This window comes from Bos indicus x Bos taurus, chromosome 13 (genome assembly GCF_003369695.1).
Source record: "Bos indicus x Bos taurus breed Angus x Brahman F1 hybrid chromosome 13, Bos_hybrid_MaternalHap_v2.0, whole genome shotgun sequence".
NCBI classification, from domain to species: domain Eukaryota; kingdom Metazoa; phylum Chordata; class Mammalia; order Artiodactyla; family Bovidae; genus Bos; species Bos indicus x Bos taurus.
In genome coordinates this window covers 16,133,141-16,147,708 of record NC_040088.1, presented here as the reverse complement: position 1 = coordinate 16,147,708, position 14,568 = coordinate 16,133,141, and the positions used below count along the sequence as shown (strand labels likewise).

Below are 14,568 nucleotides of genomic sequence, written 5' to 3'. Positions count from 1 at the left end.
TGCTGTTGGCTCATAGAACGCCCTGACCCTGTTAAAATGAACATCTCCTTAAGAGATCTTTAAAAAGAGAAGCTGGGCTTCCCTGGCAGTCCAGTGGTTAAGGCTGTGCTTCCAATGCAGGGGGCACTGGTTTGATCCCTGGTTGGGGAACTAAGATCCCATATGCCAAGTGGCCAAATTAAAATAAATAACTACAGAAATAAAAAGTTAACAATGAGTATTTGGGGCTTTTGGAGGTCCTGGAATTCAAGTTTGTGCATATGGCTTGGGGGTCTCTGCAGTGTCAGAGAAGACAGCCAAGGGCTTAGAGTATGAGACAGCAAAGTAAGGAGGATTCATGAGGACCTCACATAATTTTACTGAGGAATTATCAAAACTCCCCTGCCCTGTGAGCAGAAAACAGAGATTGATCCAGGGTAATTAGAATTTCTGAACAAGGGGACCAGGTCAGCAGCCAAGGGAAAGCCTGTGAGGAGGGAGTTCAATATGGCAGGTGGGGGGGTTGAGATTTGGCTTTTATAGTGACGGAGTCAACGTGCCAGCATCATTTATGATGCCTCTCTTTCCCATTTTTATTGTCTATTGCCATGCTGTAAAAGTAACACATGCTCATGGCAAGGAAAAATTGGAAATTACCAAAGTATTAAAAGAAAACAGACAAAATCCCCCATCATTTTGCCACACAGAGATCATCACCATTAATAGTTTCATGGTTCCTTCCAGATTTTTTATACATTTTTATATCATTGGAGGCATACATTACTTTTTTTTTTTGTATTCCACTTTTTCCGGTTAATATTTACATTATCGTAATTTCTTAAAGTTATCAAAGAGCCTCAGCGAACATTATTTTAACGATGTCACTTCTTAAGTCACAATGGATGCTTCATATTTATTTCTCTGACTGCGTCAGGTCTTAGGTGGAGCCCGTGGGATCTTCATCACTCGGTAGTTGTGGTGCAAGGACTTACTCGTCCTGTGGCATCTGGGATCTTAGTTCCCTGACCAGGGATCAATCCTGGATTGCAAAGTGGACTCTCAACCACGGGATCACCAGGGAAGTCCCACACAGTGCATGCTTAAAGGCTTAAGTCCACAAGCCCATTGCAGAGGAACCCTTGGGTGTCCAGCCCCCAGAAATGCCCTTGCCCACAAGTACCACACGCCCCACTGGTGGGGGAACCTGGGAGAAAGTACCAGCCACAGCGTGGGGTGACCTGTGCTTCTCTTTCTGCACAGTGAGCTGAAATTGGAACTGAAGCACTCCAACATCGGTTTCTTCAATGTGAGTTGTTGTCCTTCAGCATTTCTTGAATGTCCTCTCCAACCAGGGCTTCATGGGAAGAAGCTTCATGGGAGGGCTCCAGGAGAAGCAACGAGATCCCAGAAAAGATGCACTGTAGTCTTGCAGGAATCAGGATATCACATCCGAAAGTTAATCATCCAAGAAGGGCAAAAGGAGTGGCAGGACATGAACGTTCAGAGTGTGAGCTTTGGAGGACGGTGGGTCTGGGCTCGCCCATCAGCTCTGCCACTTGCTACCTGTGTGACCTTGGGCAAATCACTTAACCTTTCTGAGCCTGTTTCTTTGACTATAAAATGGGAATGATAATAGCATCTAGCTCTAATGGGGACTGCAATTTGAAATGGGGCAATGAATTCAGTAAGACACCTTGACCAAATGTCTCACAGATATTACACTCAGGATATGTCACTATAACAAATGCCAGGGACACAATCTCTTCTCAAAAGCCCTTGAGACTGATGAGTTTCAGAACTGGGAATTTTTAGGAGGTACTGTGGAGCATGCCCCCCCTGGATCTGGGGCAGCATTCTATAATCAAACACACTCATAGTTTTGCAATAAAATTTTAAAACATTAAAATAAGGTAGAATAAAAACAAACAACCATCCACTAAATAGCACCAGGACAGTTCAAGTCATGTTTTGTCACAAAATGTGCCTGTGTACACCCGTGGAGAATGAAGTTCAGAGATTTGGGATTTGGGAGTTGTGAGCGAGGAACTGTTTATGTGTCATGGTGATGGTCATTGTCAACCTCTATTTTGTAAATGGGATAACAGGCTGATGTTTTCAGAGTGGGGAGTCAGATGTTCTTCCCATGGATTTCTGTTTTTATTCTTGTCTTACTTGATTCCTTTGCTCTGGCCGCTTCTCTGCTCCAGGTGAATTTGATGGAATCCATCTTCAATTACTATGCACTCCACATTGTGTACCCCTCTCTCAATGGTAAGAATAGCTGCTACAGCCTGCCCATGCAAAAGCTGAATTCTACCCTTTCTGTAGGATTCATGGTTCATTCTTTCATTCAACAAGGTGAGCCTCTCTTCTGTGGTGGCTGGGGGATTAGCGATGCACGATCTTTGCCCTCATGGAGTTCACACGTTGTTGGGAAGGCAGACATGTAAATGACAATGGTTAGATAAATGACACCACAGAAGAAAGCTGTGGCAACTAGAGGACTGCGGGAGCTATGAGGAGGCGCTGAACATGACTTGGAGGTCAGTCTAGAGGGCTGGGTTGAGTCCCAAAGCACAAGGAGTTAGCCCAAGGGAGGCTGAACATTCCAGGTAGCGCTGTGGAGAGCACCTGGAGTTAGCACATTTTCATTTTTATTTTCGGCTGTGCTGGATCTTCATTGTTGTGAACGGGCTTCCTCTAGTTGTGGCGATCAGGGGCTACTCTCCAGTTATGGTGCTCAGGCTTCTCATTGCAGTGGCTTCTCTTGCTGCAGAGCACAGGCTGTAGGCACATGGGCTTCAGTAATTGTAGTGCATGGGCTCAGTAGTTGCGGCTCGTGGACTCCAGAGCATGGGCTCAGTTGCAACGGTGCATAGGATTAGTTGCCTCATGGCATGGGGAATCTTCCTGGACCAGGGATTGAACCCTTGCCCCCTACGTTGGCAGGCAGATTCTTAACAACTGGACCACCAGGCAAGTCCTGGAGTTAGCACATTTGGGTCCTAGGGTGAGGCGAGGTCGCAGACTTGCTGGATGACTGTGATGGAAGTATTTCTTGGGATAGTGGCAGCCTGTGAACCCAGCGCACCTCCTCTGATGCCAGAGCCTTCTCCAACTGGCCTCACCATCTGGCTTTTATGACCAAGAGATAAGAGCAGCAAAACTGGCCTGGAGAAGATAAAGTGGAGGAGATGCTGGTCCTCAGGGTTGAGTCCTTGCATGTAAACACCTCTCACTGCATGTCCCAGCCCAGGCCACTTTAGATAGCGCATGAAAGGGGGCTCTTGAAGGGGCCAGTAGAAGCTCCAGAGGCTGAAGAGCGGACAGATGTGCCCTGCATCCAGTAGCCTGCCACATGTCAAAGCAGCCCGCTCTCTCCTTAGCCAGCTGCAAATGCAATGTTCTGCATCTTCACATCTCCCTCGTCTCCTCTGACCAGCCCACTGCTCTCTGCTCTTTATCTTTCAGCAAAGCTTGAGGAGGGCATCCCACTCCCTCTGCCAAGGGACACCTACCTCAACAGCTTGGAGTTCCAAATCCACGAGGTCAGTGAGAAGTGGTGTCTGAATTGGGAGCTCTAGACCTTCCAGGATATTTTCTTTAAGGCTGATGGATACTTGGGGGAGTCCCTGACCCTCACGTAGATCCTGAACCGAATCCTCATAGGAAAAGAATTTTTGTTTTAAATTTTGGAGTATAAATGACACGTTTTGATGATCTGGAATCTTGGCTTCAGTCAAATAGCTCAGTTCCCAATAACTCAGTTCAAACATGATAATGGAGCATCTTCAATGTACAAGGCCTGTTAGCCATTGAAGGCAGGATGAGGGTGTAAAGGGGTCAGATTAGATGGACCACTTGAGCTGATAAGGGGCCACCTGAAAAGCCCAGAATGTCCACGGCTGTGAGCCCCGACTAGGCCCCTGACCAGGCCTCCCACCCTGGACGGGTGGGCCTGGAGAAAACCTGACTATGCCTTCTGGTGGAAGAAACACACCAGGGGCAGAGCCAGGGACAGGCCTAGGACACTTCCTGACGTGAACCCAGAAGTACTAGTTTACCTGTGTCATCACTGTGTAATATGCCCTCCAAGTTAAGGGCTGCAGCCTTAGAAATTAATTATGTGAGGGGAGTAAACTCGACCAGCACTCGTGTGTACATGGTTCTCCCAGGGGGGTAAAATAATGAAGCAGGAAAGGGGCATTCATGGATGTCTTCCAGAAGTCAGATCAGGAAATTGCAAACAAATTCCTAGGGGCAGGCAGCTGCGGGGCACGGTGTTTAAGGCCTCCAAGGGCTTGGCTTGTAGACTGATGGTTTTTGATTCAAGTGACAACTTGTATTTTCCTGTAAAGGCTTCCCTTTCAGGAAGCTGACGCAGTGCGGCTCAGAAAATGATCTTTCTCGTCTTTTTTGCCTTCTCTCCAGAACTTCGTGTTCTTAGGGGCCAATGTTGATGTTGATTAGCCTGACGACGGAAAAGTAACTGTGGCTGGAGGAGTGGATGACACAAGAGGACTGCCCTTGACCTTGCGGGGTCGAAGCTGCCTCTTCTCCCGTGGGTGTCCTGTCCTCATGTCTTCAGTCTGCCGCCTGAAGACACACCTGACTTCCTCCACCCCTTCCCGTATCCCTACACGTTCTTTTAGCTGTCCTCAGACTCTCTGGGGAGCCAACTCCAACTCCTTGCCTGTGGTCCCCTAGAGAAAACTTCAATGACGCAAAAAAATATGAGCAGTGGTCAACCACCATGTAGCCCAAAGCATCCTGCTCAACATTAAACATACATGTGCAACTTTGTAGATGTTATTTGATGTCATGGTTAAAGGAGCAAGTCAGACAGAAATGGGCTTAAAGCCTTGTTCTAACGGTAGCAGCTACTACTTTATTGGTGGAGAAGACTCACTGAGACCACAGACCACCCAGCTCCTACATGGACTACAAATCTATCCAATAAATGATTTCAATTTTGAGTTGCCTGCACTGGCTTCTGTCCCTGGGCTGAGTGCTAGAAGAGGTGGGATCAGAATAAGAAAAACACAGTCTCTGCCTACATCAAGCTTAGAGCCAAAAACAGGAACCAACAGATTTTTTTCTGTAAAGGGCCAGAAAGCACATCTTTTAGTCTTGGCTGAATATATTGTCTCTGTTGTAACTACTCAACACTTCTGTTGTTAATAGAGAACAGCCTGCTAGAGTGCGTGTGGCTGTGTTCCAGTAAAACTTTATTAAAAAAAAAAACAACACACAAAACAGGCAGCAGGCCAGATCTGAGCAATGGGCCATAATGTACAAACCCCCGGTCTAAAATAATCCACCAAGAATAAAAGGGATTTACACTATGAATGCAACCCTGATCTATAATACAATTAGGAAATTTACTAACATATACTCAGTTACAATAAAGAGCATAGACTTGGGGCAAGTGTGACCTGCTTTATGACTGTGGTTCCATCACCTCTTTGGTCTCTTAGCAAAAATCTATTAAATCTCTCCAAACCCCAGATTCCTCAATTTTAAAATAGCACGAGAAGACTTCCCCAGAAAGTGGTAATGAACCAAAGCCAAGTGCTATCCTGAAATGCTTGGTTAGTTAGCAAAGAAAGTTACCATTTTTCCTGCAGGTTACTGTTTATTGTTCTAATCATAGGCTGTTTTTGATTACGAAAACCTCATTCTCTGCTTCTGCATCTTTTGGCAGCAAAGGATTCCCGTTCATGGGTTTTCCTGGCCAAGGTCATTGGACAAACCTACTTTCCCATATTTTCAGGGAAAATCCCACCAAAAAGGCCCACTTCACACACACAACCTCTCCTGCTGGCAGGAGGCATGCCTATTGCTTTAAATTTTTAGTTTTGGCTGCTCTAGGTCTTTGTTGCGACATGCAGGCTTTCTTGGCTGCAGTGCGCAGGGGCTGCTGCTTTATTTTTAATGTCAGCAGACACGCAGACTGACAAATACCTCCGAGAAGGGACCGTTGTCTGGAAGCTGAGTGAAGGATGAGACACACTGACTGGAGTTCAGTGGGTCCCCTTGCTTCTGGCCTCCTGGGTTATCTAGGCCAGCACAAGTGGGCGTCTTCCTAATGAAGTACACCACCTGCTGGGCTTCATGCCAGGGGCAGGCCCATCATAGGATACCCTAGTAAGAAGCATCATACCTCACAAGTTTAGGAAAAGTCAGCGATACTTTGGTTTGTAGTGACAGACACCCAGTTTGACTGGCATATGGGCTTATTGCCTCAAGGCATGTGGGATCTTAGTTCCCCGCCAGGGGTCCAACTAGTCCCCTGCTGGATGGCAGATTCTTAACTGCTGGACTACAAGGGAAGTCCCAATACTATGTACTTTACACCCCAGACAAGCTGACCAACTTGTTCCAGCTTGCCCAGGACTTTCCTAGTTTTGGCAACCAAAGTCCCATGTCCTGGGAAACCCCTCAATTCCATGCAAGCTAGGCCAGCTGGCCACACAAGCAGGTGCATGCTGAGCCTACCCCCGCAGCTTTTCCAGTGATATCAGTGCCTGTCTCCCTCTGACACTCTGCTTCCTGTCACAGCCCTCTACTCTTACGGGTCCTAACCTGAGCCAACCACCAGCAAGAGGTGGTTCACCTCTGTTCTAACACAACACCTGAAACAGCAGCCCGCATGCCTAGCCTCAGAAGCAGGATGGAAGGACTTAAAGGGTGAAAACAGGATCTGGCCCATGACCCACATTCACGTTGCCCTGCCTCGCTGGCATGTGGCTTGTTGCGGATTTAAAACACAGGTGAGGTGGGTGTATACAGTTTATTGAATGGGCAGGTGGAGAGAAAAATCATAAACAGCTGCCAACTCAACAGAAAAACTCTTGTTCACTGAAGTCACCGAAGGACTGGGCCAGCCTTCTCGGTCTACGCCCTCCGAGGGCACCGCTGTCAGGAGTCAGAGCAGCTGAAGGGGATCCAGGCCGCCAGTCCCACAGCTTTGCCCCGGATCTCTAGTGCTGAGTGAACACGGCTCCCGTGACACTGTGGGCAGATGGCGGGCAGCTCTTCACGTGGGAACGGCACTCTCCACGCTCTGCTCCATTGGTGCCCACAAATAATAGGGACCTTCAGGAAAGGACAGGCAAGACTAATGGTTGGGAGTTCCCATCTGCGTAGACTTAAACCAGCCAACCCTCCAGGGGGCGGTTCCCAGCCAGAGGCATTAACTCACCAGCCAACCCGCAGGGGGTTGGTGGGTTCCCAGCTGGCTCGGTTCCCACCTCAGGGAGAAATACCAGCCATTCCAGATCCCAGGTGACCCCAAGGTCACTGACTCAGGAACTTGGGACCTCCTCAGCCACCTCCAGATCTAAGGCTGACCTAGGAGGGAAGAACCATACAAGCATTTAGTCTCCAGCACCATCTTCTCCCGAGGCAGCATCACTGAGAGGGTTCCAATCGACTAGGCCCAAGCTTCCAATTTATCCAAGCTCAACTAGAAATCACCAGAATAGATGCAGTAACAAAGAAAAACACATCAAAGGTTTGGTTTTTAGAACAAAGGATTTTCTTTCAAGCATTTCCAGATCTGGGCAGACAGACTAGACTTTAGTGCTATCAGGGGCTGTGAACCAAACTCCCACTGTATCTTCACATCAAAGGATGGACCACCACCCTCAGGAGCTCTCCCACTGTCATCCTATTCTGCAAAAGTTAAAATTCGTTAAGTGGCTCAGTCGTGTCTGACTCTTTGCGACCCCATGGACTGTAGCCTATCAGGCTCCTCTGTCCATGCGATTTTCCAGGCAAGAGTACTGGAATGGGTTGCCATTTCCTGCTCCAGGGATCTTCCCCACCCAGGGATCGAATCCGGGTCTCCCACATTGTAGGCAGATGTTTTTAGCGCCTGAGCCACCAGGGAAGCCCCTATTCTGCAAAGACCCACTTAATTTGGCCAGCCAAGAAAAATGGAAAGGCTGGCTGAGGGGCCCCAGGACCAGGGACTGGACAGGACAAGCCTCTGATGCACGTCACGGGCAGAGGGCAGGTGTGAAAGCCAAGGGAACACTCAGGCTGTTGGATGCCTACCGAGTACCCCGTGGCTCACATCTAATAGTCTCACTACCTTCACATTATGAGATGCGAATAGAAACTTCTAGCAAAACAGAATCAAACACAAATGTAGACGGGAGAGAACTAGATATGAGCCCTCAGACCAAATGTGGGGAAAGGCGGGGGGCAATGGTGAATGGGACCCCACCTCACCTTGATCTGGGAGCTAGACACACCTCCTGGGGTGCCATGTTGCATCTTCGGAGTGTATTAAGCGAGGGCGCTGGTAGAGGGTTTCTGCCTCCACCGAACACATCTGCAGCACAGGACAAAAGGTAGATGTCAGCCCTCTGCTAATGGCAGGGCTGGGGATTCTGTCAACAATAAGCGCGTCAGTCACGGTCTGTCTTGAATAACACATCGCAGGTTGTCCTCCACTCCTGTTAAGTCCACAGAGCAGAAGCCACGGTTTACAGCCCTTCCTCCCCACCCCATGCTCTTTCGCACTGCGTGAACTTATTGCAGTGTGAAGACCAGGTATAAATGTGTTGACTGGTTTTTGCCAAGAGGTCCCTGAACTTCAAAGACAAAATGAACCCCTCTAAGTCCAGGGACCAGCCGAGGTCTAAGCTCTGAAGGGAATGGCAGGAGAAAAAAACTAGTGTATGAAAGCTCCAGGGTTTGGAAGGGACGGCTGGGCCCTTCAAACACGGGGAAAGGTCTTTCAGAGACTCCTCTCCCTGCAGTATCGATGACCAGGGCACGGGCAGCCCACAATCACTTTCGATGCAGGAGCAGAAAAGGGCAGAAGGGGAGCCAGAGAAGACAGGAGACTGGCGCCAGGGGCCTGGGGGATGCCCAAGTCGGGGGAGCAGCCCAGCCCAGCCACATTGAGTCCCGGCAGCTTTGTAGCACCCTGCCAAGACCCCACAAGACCTCCCTGCCAGGGGGAGTCAACACACTTCCAGCATAAAAAACAGCTTTCTGGCTGAAAACGATCAGGATGTTGGTCAGGACACAGCCATGAAACCTGTTTTAAAACCATCACTGCTATCCTAGCTTCCCTTTTCAGGTAAGCGGAGTCTGAGATGGAGGTCATAGGGCTAAACGGGTTCAGAGGTGGAACCAGAGTCTCCGGTGCGTAAACCCACATGCTCTCCATCACAAGACTTGGAAGGGAGGCGCCCGGCGAGCAGGTTTCTTCAGGGCCCTCCCCTGTGTACATGGGAGAGACTGCCTCACACCAGGAGGCCACTGTCACCCCACTTCCCCTTACATGATCACCCAAGCCCCAGGAAACATGAAGAAGACTTTACAAAACACAGAATTCCACAGAAAGGTCCAAACACCTTACCTGGGGCCCCAGGGCCTAGCGGCTGGCTGGCATGAAGATGCCTCCCATGGAACCTCTGTGCACACAGACCCATCTGCAAGAGAAAAGCCGTGAGCGGGCACGCAGAGCAGGGCCTGGGGCTCACAGCGAACCACCTGGCACAGCAGCTGGCGAACTCCAGCACCCTCACAGGGGGGCTGTCACTGTAGTCCCCGAACGGCCACACTGTCACAGGAACAAGGACAAGGTGACTCTGGAAGGGGTGGGCAGGTCATCTGGGACAGGACTAACCCCCACGTCATCCTACGGGGCAACTGTGATCGATCTGCTGCGCATCCGTCTTGTTAAAAACAACATGCTGAGGTCAGGGTTTGCAGAGCAGCCTGTGGCCAACTGGCAGCGACTAGAATGGACTGGGAGGGCCAATAGCTGTAGAGGGAGGGCCGTGGGGCCACCATCTGGTATACGGGATAAGTACATATGTATCCTCAACGACACTGTGCTCTGTCCAGTCAATTACTAGAAAATCACCCCCAGCAGGATTAAAGACAGGTAACAGTAAGTCTACCTTTCATTAGAGAAACAACACACCCAGGGGAGAAGGAAAGGAGGCTGACCTAGCAGACTGGCTTGCCGGAGGGCATGGTGCCCTGACCCTCCGCAATGGGAGGAGTCTGATCTCCTCGCAACAGATAGGGCATCTCTACCTCTTTGTCCGCTCCCCGCCCCAACCTTTATGACCAGCTGCTATAGTCGGGCATCAGACACAACGCAAAGAGGCACTGCCCTCAAGATCACAGCATAACAGGCACAACCAGCAAATCAAGTTTCCCAGGCGGGGTTAGTGCTGGGGGGTGGGGCTGAGGATGTGGGAAGGGGTGCGGGGAGGAAGCAAAGAAAGCTTCCAGGAGGGGAGCCCTCCCCCGCCAGCCCATAGACCCAAGGCAGGGGCTGCTCCGGAAGAGGGGCACTCAGTGCACACACGCACTGGGTGCCAGGAAGCAACACAAGTCAGGGGAAAGACAGGCATGTGCGAAAGCGCCAGGGTTTGCAAGGGACAGGATGGACCCTCCAAACACGGGGAAAGGCTTTCGGCAATTCCTCTCCCTGCACTATCAATGACCAGGGCACAGGCAGCCCACGGTCACTTTCGAATGCAGGGGCAGAGAAGGGCAGTGAGGGAGCCGAGCAGAGAGGCTACTGCCAGGACCCTGAGAAGCCTGGACGAGGAGCAGACCAGCAGATGAAGCACTGACCAGACTCACAGTCTAAGATGGCAGATCTACCCTGGATCATTTCCCAGTCCCTGCCAAGAGCCGAAGGGAAGACTGATGGCAGAAACGCGGAGAACCCCTGGGTTCCGAAGGAGTGAGTGTACACACCACCAGGACTGAACACCATACAGAATTCTCGCTCAGGCTCACAGAAGAGCCCTCAGCTGGTCACTGGGTGTGAACCTCCATCCTCTCAACATCACTGCAGCCTCCACAGGGGGCTCTCAGCAGCAGAAGGGGGGGGCCGGGCCTCCAACTGCACGCTCACTCCCCACACCTCTGCCCTCCCAGTCTGCATAGAACTGGGAGGATGAGCAGGACAGAATGAGCAGGACACCACTTACCTGGGTCTCAGTCTCGGCTCTCCCCGAGGACACCTCTCACCCAATGCAGCCACGTGACACTCCTGCAGGAGACAAGAGGCCAGCAGGTGATCAGCCCACCAGACAGGAAACCATCATGCTCAGCAGCAGGAAAACCCGGGGTGTGACTGCTGGGGAATCTGGGTCTGAGGCAACGAACCCACTACAGCCCGACTCCCCCCACCCTCAGTGCGCCTCGGGCTTGGCCACTGTCACAGCAACTGAAGGGCTGTCCGGTTTGGAAGGGACAAGCAAGGATCGCCTGAATTATGAGGAAAATTCTTGCAACTTTTCCTCGGCCCGTATTTCCAACAACTAGGACACAGGCAGCCTGTAATCACTTCAAATCCAGTGGCAAACAAGGTCTCAGGGCTGCTGAGACCGGAGACCAGAGTCACAAGACCACTGCAGGGGCAGAACCCACCCACATGCTTTCCCAAAGCCTCACAGAAACCAGCACTGAGCCAGGCAGAGGGCAGTCAACTGACATCAGCCGCCAGCAAGTGTCTAAGAGGCGGTAGGAGGGAGATGGTGTGTGACAGCTCCAGAGTTCAGAAGGGACAGGATGGACCCTCCAAACACGGGGAAAACGCCCTCAGCAATTCCTCTCCCTGCACTATCAATGACCAAGGCACCGGCAGCCCACGATCACTTTCGAATGCAGGGGCAGAGAAGGGCAGATGGGGAATCAGGCAGAGGAGCCCGGGTTAGCAGCCGGCTCTCCACCCAGGCAGTGGAAAGCTGCCCACCCAGGCCCAGGACCCCAGGCACTAGCCTCACTTCCTGAAAAGGTTCCACCTCCCCTCAGGGAGGGGAAGAAGTCGGGGAAGACCAACTTCTGGTTTAAAAAAAAAAAGCCTCAATTACTCATCCACCCCACAAATATCAACTGAGGACCTACTCCATGCCAAGAACTGTGAGTTCAAATAAAAAAAACAGAGACCAGGCCTCTGCCCTTCCGGAGTGATTGCCATTTTCCCCCTTGAAGGAAAGGAAAGCTCAGGAGAATAAAGGAACTCACTCCAGGTTCCCCGGCTAAGGCTAGTGAGGGGCTGACTCAGGATCAGAACTCTGGCCTTTCTGGCCCCCAAACCCACCCCCATCCTCCTGCACAAGGGCTTTGCAAGGCAGGTCCCAGAACCCTCAAGCCCAGGAACCACCCCCTCTGCAGTAGGGCAGGAAGCCACAGCTTCAGCACTGCCCCAGGGGACAGCTCAGTTCCTGGACCCGGCGGGAGCGCGGCAGGCAGTGCGGGTCAGGGTCCTGCAGGAGGGGAGGGGGCGCCGCCCGAGGCAGCGTCTTCAGCTGCGCAGGGCCTGGCCCGGCAAAGAGAAGGGAAAGCCTTCAGCGCGAAACAGGAGCCCAGGAAGCCAGACACTGCCCTTCTGGGGCCCTGGGGAGGCTCTCAAAGTGGAGGTTTGAACACTTTTCCCTTAGAGGTTACCGAGGGGAAATGGGCTAATGGTCACGAAGGTTATCTGCCCGGCACCGACGAGCGGCTGCAAGGGACGAAACGCTGGAGTCGGAGGTGATGGGATGTGATCGGGGGGCTCTGGCGCAGCACGTGTGCGGTTCACACCGGCTCCGCACGAACCTCCCTGCAAGACCTCGGGCCAACGCATCCCCGGACCCGCTTCTCACCGTCGGCCAGCCCAAGTCTCCCCACAGATGGGTGAGGCCAGGAAACCCCCATATTCCGAAGCGGCGCCGGCCGGAGGCCAGACGACCAGAGGCCCCTCTGTCGAGAAGACGAGTCCCGAGAGACCCACACGCTCAGGGGACGGGCTCGGAACCGGGAGCGGCCCTGGGCTCCGAGGCGACCTGCAGCCTGTGCTCCCCGCTTGGGTCTGTTTCCCCTTGGGCTGGGGAGGGAGCGGACCACGTGCCCGGCGCTCCCCGCAGAGGACTTACCCGGGGTGCCCCACGACCAGACGGCGCGGGAGAGCAGCGGAGACAAAGCCGACAGTGCGGGAAGATGCCGGTGTCCGCGGATGGCCCCGGATACGTGCAGATGGCGCGGGATCCACGACGAACCGTGGACAAAGAGGTAAGAACCACCTCCACACGCACAGCGACGGCGGAAATGCAGTTGAAGCGGGGCTTGCGGCCTAGAGCGGCGTTGCCCGGAGTGGATCCCGCGCAACCGGTTTTGCAGCGCCCTCTTGTGGAGCGGAGTCCAAGTTCTGCGTCTGCGTGACTGGGTAATTTCCAGAAGCAGCCCGGAATTTTGGCAGTAACGTTTCCTCACCTGCTCTGCTTTTCTTTGTGTTCTGTTTGTTGTCACTGATTTGTCATTAATCTGTAGGAATGGTTACTCTTCTACCAGTTGTTGTTTAGTCGCTAAATCGTGTCCAACTCTTGCAAGCCTATGGACTGGTAGTCTGCCAGGCTCCTCTGTTCCTGGGATTATCCGGGCTGGAATCCTGGACTGGGTTGCCATTTCCTCTTCCAGGGGATCTTCCCGACCCAGGGATTTAACCTGCATCTCTTCCGTCTCCTGCTTGGCCGGCAGATTCTTTACCAGGGAGCCTAAGACAGGAACTGTTATTAGCAAGAGCTTGTGTTGATTGTGTTGAGTTTGGACAATAGGGGTCTTAATCTGATTTACCATTGTATTCAGAGTACCTAGTTTCTTGGCTGGCTCAGTTGAACAAGTGAATGAATTCTGACTGTGTATTCATTTGGACCTCGCCAGACTAAAATACTGTTCCGATGACCTGCAACTGGAACGTGAGGATGACAAGGAGATAAGCCTAGCATGGTAGGCAGGTGCTTTGCTAAAAGGTCATCCTAAAAGTAAAACTAGTCTTGAAGCTGCTTTTGATCAAGAAGGACTTAGTCATGTTTGCATTGACTGATACAACAAAGAGGGAGATGGCTGGGGGTGGTCTCTTGAGGGTGAAAACACTCCATCTTCTGTAGCTGGGAGGAGCTGGTGCAGTTCTAAGACGTGAGAACCCTGGGGGTCTCCTGAGGGGGAGGGGGAGGGGGATGCTGTGGCTGGTAGGACACGAGTCAAAGGAGCCGGGTGAGAACACAGCGCTGGTGTCCTCCTGCCTCCTGCTCTTGCCCTTACTCTCCGTGTGGCCATGACCTAACTTTGTCCAGCCTTCATTTTCTTTTCTGGAAAATGGGCAGAGTCAGAGCTCCCCTCCTCATAGCGTTGCTGTGAGGATTAAATGAAACAGTGCAGGTCGAGGACACAGCGCAGAGCAGATGGCCAAGTGTGGTAGTTGCTCTACGTAAGTATTTTTGAAAAAGTCCAGAGTTTCTGTCACTGTGAGGACACCATGGATTATTTAGGACACCATGGATTATTTAGGACACCATGGGATTATTTATGAGGCAGAGAGAGTGCACCATATTTGAAGGGTCTAAAGGCAGCGCTATCCAGTAGAAATACAATGCTGGCTGAATGTGTAATTTGAAATTTCCCAGGAGCCACATTAAAAAGGTTAAGCAACTATATACTCCAATAAAACTTAATAAAAAAAAGAAAAGATTAAAAAGGGGGAGGTGCTTCTCTCATAGCTCAGTTGGTAAAGAATCCGACTACAATGCAGGAAACCTGGGTTCGATTCCTGGGTCAGGAGGA

At 51.5% G+C, this 14,568-nt stretch overlaps 1 protein-coding gene, 1 long non-coding RNA gene and 3 other non-coding genes across 9 annotated transcripts in view; 1 reads left to right on the top strand and 4 right to left on the bottom strand.

The window, feature by feature from the left end:
* LOC113903037 (lipopolysaccharide-binding protein-like) overlaps positions 1-5,223 on the top strand; it is a 28,099-nt gene extending 22,876 nt beyond the window's left edge. Inside the window, exons 12-15 of the mRNA XM_027558563.1 lie at positions 1,240-1,285; positions 2,187-2,250; positions 3,451-3,527; positions 4,411-5,223. Of these exons, the coding sequence (XP_027414364.1) occupies positions 1,240-1,285; positions 2,187-2,250; positions 3,451-3,527; positions 4,411-4,449 (226 nt within the window). The 3' untranslated portion in view covers positions 4,450-5,223. The remainder of the gene's footprint in view (positions 1-1,239; positions 1,286-2,186; positions 2,251-3,450; positions 3,528-4,410) is intronic.
* Positions 5,224-6,753: 1,530 nt separating this feature from the next.
* Positions 6,754-13,089, bottom strand: LOC113903038. 5 transcript variants are annotated; one of them, XR_003513999.1, is made up of 6 exons: positions 12,885-13,075; positions 10,956-11,017; positions 9,359-9,431; positions 8,218-8,320; positions 7,184-7,332; positions 6,754-7,077 (listed from the first exon to the last, which is right to left on the bottom strand). It is a non-coding gene; the product is annotated as an uncharacterized LOC113903038 (long non-coding RNA). The 5 variants fall into 5 exon arrangements; XR_003514001.1 differs by having other exon boundaries at positions 7,233-7,332; positions 12,885-13,073; XR_003514002.1 differs by having other exon boundaries at positions 6,754-7,332; positions 8,218-8,444; positions 12,885-13,089.
* LOC113903791 lies at positions 8,667-8,798 on the bottom strand. Its single transcript, XR_003514324.1, has one exon. It is a non-coding gene; the product is annotated as a small nucleolar RNA SNORA71 (small nucleolar RNA).
* LOC113903787 lies at positions 10,367-10,499 on the bottom strand. The gene has a single exon (XR_003514320.1). It is a non-coding gene; the product is annotated as a small nucleolar RNA SNORA71 (small nucleolar RNA).
* Positions 11,506-11,639, bottom strand: LOC113903790. Its single transcript, XR_003514323.1, has one exon. It is a non-coding gene; the product is annotated as a small nucleolar RNA SNORA71 (small nucleolar RNA).
* Positions 13,090-14,568: the final 1,479 nt, after the last annotated feature.